The sequence below is a fragment of the Ips typographus genome, linkage group LG1 (assembly GCF_016097725.1).
Source record: "Ips typographus isolate SLU linkage group LG1, UJ_Ityp_2.0, whole genome shotgun sequence".
Lineage (NCBI taxonomy): Eukaryota > Metazoa > Arthropoda > Insecta > Coleoptera > Curculionidae > Ips > Ips typographus.
The window spans coordinates 26,298,556-26,308,099 of NC_138422.1; the positions used below are offsets into that span (position 1 = coordinate 26,298,556).

Consider the following 9,544-nt stretch of genomic DNA (forward strand, 5'->3'; position numbering starts at 1 on the left):
ATATTTTACTACTATGCTAAAAAATACTGGAATATTTTATATTTTGACACTAATTACAATATCAACATAAATCCTCGGTCTTCCAAAGCAAAAATAATCAAATCTGCTTTCCAAGAATTTTTAATCATCTTAAGCCACAAAACCGTCATCTGGCTTATCATGGAAGCAGCCGGCGGCAAAAAAGAGCGATTTTCGTCCCCCTTAATATAAAAATTAATAACTGACTCTCGTTTCAGAGTTCTATTGACAAAAATAAAATGGCAACCCCGGCATTTTATTAATTTCCTCGGGGCCTTTATTGCATTCGCAAAAATGCTATTATAATATTTTTTTGCCGTTACTATCTAGAATGGCGGGCATTAATCTTAATTTGTAACTTTCAATTGTGCAAATTCGGGACGAACGTTGATGTTCCCAAAAACTACCCGATCGCATTAACCTTTGAAAAGTTTTTGAAGATCTGGTAAAACCCATTAATATCACTTCGAAATAAGTTTCGAATTCCCTTCAGAGCCACTTAAGACGAGTCTGGCCTGTAGTTTGATGAAACTTTTCTCATTTGAATAAAAGTTGTTTTTTTGCAAAAGAAATTTAGTCAGGGAGGAACGATAGAAATTTTTAACGCAATGTAGGAGTTTCAACCGATCATTTCATAAAGTCTTGGAAATTTTCTAGTTAAAAAATTAAAAGGCAACCTTCCAGGTTAATTAAAAACACCAAAAACCTTTCTTAAGCTTTTAGCTTTAAATTAGTTATATCTTGTTAAGAAAAAGTGTTGGTGATTTAAATTTTTTGAAAACTTTACCTGTTATTGATTATACTAGATATTAACTATTATATCTATGACGCTTATTTTTAATTAATAACGTTTTATTTGACAAGCAACTACAATACAACGTTTATTATTAGTTTTTTAATAAATTCTTTAATTTTTTTTAACCAAAAGTTTGTAAACTATATTGAATTCAATCGAAAGCAAAAAAAATGTATGTGAACCCATTAGAAAAATGTAACTTTTCGTAGAAATACATCAATATTGGATGTTTGTGGAAAAAATTATAGGTATAACAATTCTATATTTGTAATAAAATGTTTTAAATTCAAAAAAGGAATAAACGCTAGTTTAGCGCTAGTTTAGGTAGATGATGTTGAGTTTTGAACACACTGTATAGCCGTTACATTGTATATTTTATAGTATATTACGTAACTAGTGCTGTAAGAATCATTTTACGCACGATATGGAAAAGTTAGGCACGAAGCCACGTAGCGGCGAGTGTGTAATTCCATGAGTGTGTTAAATGCCCTAGAGCACGTGTGACATACTATATTTTACCTACGACCAAATGGAAAGTCCTGTTTTGGCAAATCATATAATTCAGAGTAACTTTTCATTAAAAAAGTATATTTCCAAGGTATTGACATCATATTTGTACTAATCATAGGTATTATGCCACTAAAGAAAAAAATACTAACGTAATAAAAAAAATCACAAATCATGTTACTTAAATAATTATTAGTGTTGTTCTTAAAATAATTATTTATGGTGTACAGTTAATAAGAAGAAAGGGAAAGCTTCAGTAATATTACTTGATGTGTTTGCTATTGTAGATTATATTCTAGACGAAGTGATAGTTACTTAAAATTGAATGAACAATGCATTACGCGATGATCTCCATCTAATATACTCTAATAAAGGAAGAAATGTAAACCAAATCAATTTTTCCCAGCATTAGACCAATAGTTTATGGCCGATCTTAAAACTGTGCGCTTTTTTTACAATTGTGCGTAAAGAGGTTCATTACGTAACGGAAAACTATGCATAAATATCTATTTACACTGAGGTCGTAGGTAAAAGATTAAAATAGTTCTAGCTGGTTTTGTTCTATGTTTTTACAGTCTGCAAGAAACAGATGGTTTGTAAACTCCTGTCCTTATTTCATAGCAACAAATCCTATGTAGCACTCTGATAAACGCAAATTTAATTTAATTATTTAGTAGGTTTACACACCTATTAAGTGCAACAGTTGTTGACACTAAATTCCAACAACGTCTAATCAACTAATGTTGGTAGTGGTTTAATACAGAAAACCAGAACACACACAAAACTATCTATTTAATAATCTAGACACCCTAAATAAATAATAAATCAAACAATCAAATTGTAAACATTATTACCTGAATTAAATTATAAGTCGATAAATTCAATCAAATCTAGAGCTTAGTAGTAAGTTGAAGCTTAGTTGCACTGCTTTTCTGTTTTGCATTTCCGAGATTTTACATTATTCTAGTTGTGTTTTTAAATATGTGACAGTTACAAATGTAAAAATTGAACTAAAATCACTTGCAAACTATGTTTCTAAAAGTTAAAGCCTACCCTAAAAAATGTCCTCGTAAGTACTAATACTTTAAAATTAATAACACGTTTAATGCAAAAAAATTCCAGGTGGTTTACTGCCCTATTTATACCAATTTTTGATATCATTCACATATATTTTACCCATAAATTACCTCTCAATCATAGTTTTCTTGACACTGGTAATTTTGCAAACCTGCTGTTTCTTAACACTGAAGGATTTCAAACTTTTTATGGAATATGCTCCATGCTATACACTAACTTTGTATGTAAGTTTTCAAAGTAAATTAATCGACGTTTTCATATTATAGTTTATGTGGTTTTCTAGGTGTTTTTTACAAACTTAATATGCTTGATGGGTTATATCAAAAGTGTCCGAATATTTATAATGCTTGAACATATTGGACTAACCGACTCTGTAATCACCACAAACAAAGTTAAGAACACACTTTTTAAGAGAACTAAGAGAGTGTACGCTTTTTTAGGTGTTTTAGTGTTTGTGACCATTATCACTGTTTGTAGCAACTCTTACAAACCCTTAGAGAAGAGTATCTTGATTTACTATTTGAAGAAAAAAAACTATTTAAACCAGAGTAAGAGTGTAAGGTACCTAATGACTGTAGGTTTAAATTATTTTCCAGGTTTTTCAAATTTCGAATACATGGTTTGGATAATTCTACTAGTTTGTGCTATTGGACTCACTTTCCCGTCTTTACTAGCTCCAGTTTATTTTACTTATATTTTGTTTCACAACAAGTATTCTGTTTTGCTGCTTACCGATCAAGTTTACGTGTTTAGAAACACTTGCAAACATTTTTTAGAAGAAAAACAGTCGAATGCAAAGGCACATCATGAGATTTTCATACTAAATGGTTTGCGACAAATATTTCAAAAACATATCGCCATTACGAGGTGTGTTTGAAACAATGAGATTGTGAATATATTTTTTTGTATTGGTAATTAATAATTGTCATATTTTAGATACAATAAAGTTGCTGTGGAAGGTAACCAACTACTTTACGCTTTGTATTTGTGCAATGGAATTCTTGTTGCTTTACTGGCTATATTCGAGTGGTTTTCGGTAAATTTAAATGCATGCTAAATTGCGAAAACATTCTAAAATTCTGAATTTAAGCCGGATCATCTTATTCCACTGTCTACTATAACCATGACTGGATTTTTTTATGTGATATGCATTCTTAGTGACGCTGCAGATGAGTACACTGAATTGGTATGTAAAATATTTTGTGATTAGAAAAAAATGTTTGTAAAACTTTTTTTAAGAACCTCCACAAAAATGAACTATTCTTGTTTTTAGAGTGGCTTGCTGACTGCAGCATTATACGATTTGGATTGGTACAACTGGACCGTAAAATGTCAGAAAACTTATTTAATTTTGATGACACATTTCTCCAGACCAATGAAAGTCAACTTTTTTCTGCTTGTGGATATTAACAGAGAAACAATTAAAAGCGTAATATTTTTTATGTTATTCAGTTTTACCTCATAACTGGATGGATTTTTGCAGACGTTGAAAGGCTTGTATCCAGTGATCAACTTTTTCTATTCTACCAATAAATGAAATATCTACTAAGTTCAAAGCTGTTAAACTAAATTGTACAGATTTTCATGTAAAAATAAAGTTTCATTTAATAGCTATTCAAGTATATATCTTAGGTTAGGTTAGGTTAGGTTAGGTTATGTTAGTATATTATAAATTACTTTTCAAAATTCCATATCTCGGTAACGTGAGGAGTTAGAGAGGCGAGTGGCTCATTTTGTAGTATTTTTTATCCTCTTTCTAATAAAAAAAGTTACAACCTTTCAAAAATACAAAAAATTACAGTTTTGGTAAAAAGTGAATTTTTGGCAAATTTTTATTTTGCTCCAAAAGGGTTCCAATGCCCAGCAAAGGGCATATTTATAACTAAAAACCTTAAATTAGGTAAAATAAGCACAAAAAAAGCATTTTAAAATTTTTCATTTTTCAAAAAAAATTTAAAAAATAAATACTTTTTAAAATTCATTATCTCGGTAACGTGAGGAGTTAGAGAGGCAAGTTTTGCCTCATTTTGTAGTATTTTTCATCATCTTTTTAATGGCGGTTTAGCGAAATTGATAGGAGTTCAAATACAAAAATTACAACCTTTCAAAAATACAAAAAATTACAGTTTTGGTAAAAAGTGCATTTTTGGCAAATTGCAAAATATGTACCTAACTAAATTTTGGCAAGAAAAATGAATAAAATTATAGGAGCATCTTCATATTCGTTTTATCATAATTGTTAATTTTATAGAATAACAAACAATAGTGTCAGACATATTCTTTTATACAGTAAACTGAAACAACCTGAAATTAAAATTTACAGCTTTATTTTCCTTATAAAATAGCTTTGTTCCTTCGTTTTTTCAAAAGGCTAAGAAAGTTTTGATAGTTGATAGGTACTAAAAATAGTATGTAATGTCAGGTAAAATATCCCTGAAATAGATTTTCAGTCTTCTTTATAAGGAGGGATTCTATGGGTATATTTTATTAACGACAAATAGTTTAAAATTTTTAATTTTTCAAAAAAATTAAAAGAATGGGGAGGTATTAGAGGTTTTTTTAAAGTACTTTTTAAAATTCAATATTTCGGTAACGTGAGGAGTTAGAGAGGCAACTTTTGCCTCATTTTCAATGGCGGTTTAGCGAAATCGATAAGAGGTCAAATACAAAAATTACAACCTTTCAAAAATACAAAAAATTACAGTTTTGGTAAAAAGTGCATTTTTGGCAAATTGCAGCAGCAAAAGGTATAGGTATACTATTTATGTAGGCAACGCAAAGCAATTGCGCGCAGCAATCATTCAAAAGCAAGAAAGATACTTTGTGCAACAAATACATAAATAATTTAATATAATTTTATCTACATATATAATATAATATATAATATAATAATTTTTTCTACAAACAATGCTAACGAATTTAAAACAACAAACATGCTGTGAAGATGATTTATTTTTTCTGATCATGGATATTAATCAAGATTTCTCCTAAATGTTGAAACAATAAATCGTTTGCAGATTGTCAAAAAATTATACCTGGTGTTACAAACTACTACCAAAAAACAGAAACGTTTTTAGAAAAACTATAAACTAAGAAACTTTTTGTCAAAAAGTGTCAAAAACTGAATGAATTTTACAACATTATTTGCAAATCTTTGACAATTGTGATGCAATAATTCTATTACAAAATGTCATAGTGTCCTGTGACAACTCTCAAAACTCGGTTTAGTGAAGAAATAGGGCTATTACACTGAAAGTTTGAATTACAATAAAAACGTCCTTTATGGTTTCATATGAAGGTTTTTAATAGTTCTGACGTAGTCATGCGATTAAAAATTGTCGTATTGTCTCGTGACAACTGTCAGCCCCTTTGTTGCCTCAATCAGAATGAAGAACTAGAGCTTTTATCATTTTTGGTGTGTCAAAGGCAAAATCCTTCAAGGAACTATTTTTGACAGTTGTAAGTTGATGATACATGCATTGTAGGTAGAAATCATTAACCCTCATTTATTAATTACACATCAAATATCTTAGTAAACATAAATGTGGGTTATCATATAATGTTTTTGCTACCCATTAAGTTTGGTCTTATGTTAAATAACTTTTTTGAAGTATAGTGTATAGTAACTACTTATTTACCTGCTAATGATACTAAATTACTATGGCAGTGCATTTGAAAAGGTATCAACAATATTTGCTGTGTAAACTTTAAAATACTAAATCGCTTTAAAACCATTTTATTCTCTTGTCGTTTTGGTATTATTCAGTCCTTAATCAGAATGGAAATTTTTGAAAAAAGTAGCCAAGAAGGTGTTGTTATAACCTTGCGTAAGTATTGTGTTTGTATTTTTAATAGTTAACAATAATTGTAACTTTTTTAAAACTTAGATGGACAATTACCAAAAGTCTTCAGGTTTTTAATGTTAATGACCCATTTGCATTGGATCAACAAAATCAACTTGGTAGTTTATGGATTACTGCTGTTAAGTCAAACATGGTTGATTTTTGTTGAAATTCACATATTGGACTGGTTTATGAACTATAGTACAGCTTATTTGTTTACAATTCACGTAATGCTATAGTAATTCTAGAACATTCCCAATAATGATGTATACTTTTGCAGATTATTCTATTAAATGTGATGTTTCCAATAGGGCTACGCACCAGATTCAAATATCTTGGCAATATACAAAAGTTATTTAATAAAAACTCTTTAATTCAAAGTGCGAAAGGAAAAAAATTGTTGCAACTTTTATTAAAAAGGGCTAATTTGAATTTTGCGACATCTGGAACGTTGCTATCTTTAGCCGTTGGCATTAATGTGCTATATGTTTATTCAGATTATATGGCAATGTTTCATCTCTTTCAAACCAAACACGAAGGTAATGTATTTTATTTCTTAACTGTTTTACTATTTGTTTGTGTTTTTAGACTCGTTACTCTACTATATTTTGGGTTTAGTGTACTTTATTTGGGGTATACCATTAATCATTATAGCAGTCTCCCTTCCTTACACTTTTTATTACCTTATGTTTCAAAGCAAACTTGCTATGATTGTTTTAATTGATAACATTATACTTTTGTCAAATGTACGACCTGACTTGCAACCACATAATATCGAAAACCAGATCAAAGCCATAACTATGAGACACTTGGATATAAAGAAATACATGGACACTGTTGTAAATTCCCATCATTTGCTTTATACCACATATGTAATTAATGGTTTAATTGGAGGATTATTATCGATTGCCGAGTATTTTTCCGTAATTTTTGCAAATTGCTTAAATATTTAATATGATTAACAATCTTACAGCTAGCTCCACGTATGCTGCTATTTACCAGCACTGTATTAGCTTTTCTCATTGTACTTTACCTACTTTGTGACGTCGCAGAAGAATATCTTCAAATTGTAAGTATAAGGAAAATTATTAACAAAAATAAGTTGATGTTGATGCTTAATCAGGTCTGAAATTATGCAATTTTAGAATGACATATTTGTCAACTGTATCAACAATTTAGAATGGTATAACTGGCAACAGGACTGCAAGAAAATGTATCATATTCTAATGATTCATATCAGTTTGCCGGTTGAAATTTGTTTTTTGTCCACTATCGTTGTTGACAGAGAGTTAGTTAAAAAAGTAAAATCATTATTCAGACTACTACATTATAATTTAAATACCGTTTTGTAGATATTGAAAGGACTTTATCCTGTAATAAACCTCTTTTACTCCTTTAGAAAACCTCATAATGTTGAAATGGCTTGAAAATGTTAGTGTATTAAATTACTGCTGGATGAGGTAGGTGTTAAAAATGAAACAGCTGAACATCCTATGTATGTAAATAAATATTGGAAAAAGTGGCAAGTTGAGCCAACGTTTTCAAAGAAATTAAAAGGATTTCAAAAAAAATTTGAACAGAAGAGTATTCAGCTGTAATAGGCTAAAAAAACACACATATGGATGTTTTTTGAATATATTATGACATCTCAAATCGAACAAAAATATAACAATGTTTTTCACACTGTTTCTACAGCTTTTTTATTAGTAATTTTTTATCGACACTTTGAGTTTTTTCAGATAAGATGAAATATTCAACAGAACTGCTTTTCAACACTTTTCATTCCTGAATTTGCAACGTAGCTTAGATCATACAGATACCACTCGTAATAAATATTTTATTTGGAATGTACTTGTTTTTGGTTTTTTCACTACTCGACAAAAAAATTTCATACATTTTCACCAGTAATGATATAATTAGTGATAATACCTAAAGTGCTGAATTGCAAAACTAAAATCGACCAATTCTGTTGGTTGTATAAAAGAAGTTAAGTACTGGATACAAAGTTTTTAAAATCTGCAAAAGAACACATTTAATAGTCATAATTATTAGTACATTATTAGTTAAGTTTACACCTGGCAAAACAAAGCCCTGTTCATGTTAACCACCACAAAATCCACTTTCATTGGTTCGTTTAAGTAGGTGATTAATATGCTATAAACTTTTCTGCAAGATACATCCTACTCATACCATTTCAGGTTAAAAATCTCTGTCCTAAAGTATTCGACCTTAAAAATTACATTTAACCCAAAAATGTACATAGTTTTATAAAGTTTTACCAGAGTAATGTATTCTTCCGCTGCATCATTGACTGCGTAAACCAAACAAAAGAAGTAAACCGTAGCAGACGATACAGCTATAATACTTCTATTTGGCTGTAAAAAACAACATACAACAATAGTAGACAATACAGCGACTACTCACAGAAAAATACTCAAACATTGGCAAAAGTCCGAAGAAAACCTCATTGAACAAATACAACAAGTAAAAGTACTGGTGGGACTTTAATAAAAACTGGTTATACCTAGAAAAATCATTTGTGTAAACCAATTTTATGCAATAAAGTGTAAAATGCAACCTTATAATTTCTAAATGTTTCTTTATAATAATTTTCAGGTGTTTCATTGTAGTTTCAGAGCAACTTTTCATGTGGTTGATGCTGCAAACGTAGTCAGTTAAAATGATGACTGCAATTTTGCCTTGCAGTATTATGTAAACGAAACATATGGGAGTGGAAACCATCATAATAGTGGAAACTGTACTCCATATTATTATTACTAGAATTCCAATAATGTCCACTAAAATCCCTAAAAAATAATGTTACATGTATAGGGTGTCCCAATGTTTCTTACCTTTGTAAACTTGCTAAATGGTTGGGTAATTTAGCTTTTTCAAACCTTCCATGTGAAGCTCAAATTATTGCAAAAGAATTAAGAAATTTACAAAAAAAAAACAATTTTTTTAAACCCTTTTGTCAACAGAACATAAATAACTGAAAATTGAATTAAAAAGATTTAATTTTAAAATTTATAGACATTTAGTCGATTGATCCAATAAATATCAACTGTACGCACCCTGTATGTGTTTTCGGTTCTTGAGCTATAAATAATTTATTTACGTTAAGTTACACAAACCAAATAGCAAACAGCAATTCATCAATAATTATTGTATTAACTAAATATTTTATTAATGGCTATTTTGATGGTGAATTTTCAATTGAATAGATTATACAGAAATTATAATAAGGAAAATGTCTCCAATAGAAAATGTTAGTGAGTGAAAGAATAAAAACAAGGATAATTGA

At 29.4% G+C, this 9,544-nt stretch overlaps 1 protein-coding gene and 1 long non-coding RNA gene across 2 annotated transcripts; both read left to right on the plus strand.

The window, feature by feature from the left end:
* The first annotated feature begins 3,014 nt into the window (after positions 1–3,014).
* Positions 3,015–8,232, plus strand: LOC145734974 (uncharacterized). The gene is made up of 6 exons (XM_081988665.1): positions 3,015–3,265; positions 3,335–3,434; positions 3,489–3,584; positions 3,672–3,827; positions 7,593–7,700; positions 7,980–8,232. Exons 1-5 carry the CDS (start codon positions 3,015–3,017, stop codon positions 7,665–7,667), a joined length of 678 nt encoding a protein of 225 aa, XP_081844791.1. The 3' UTR covers positions 7,668–7,700; positions 7,980–8,232.
* Positions 6,079–7,352, plus strand: LOC145729220 (uncharacterized). Its single transcript, XR_014178306.1, has 3 exons — positions 6,079–6,225; positions 6,286–6,467; positions 6,521–7,352. It is a non-coding gene; the product is annotated as an uncharacterized LOC145729220 (long non-coding RNA).
* Positions 8,233–9,544: the final 1,312 nt, after the last annotated feature.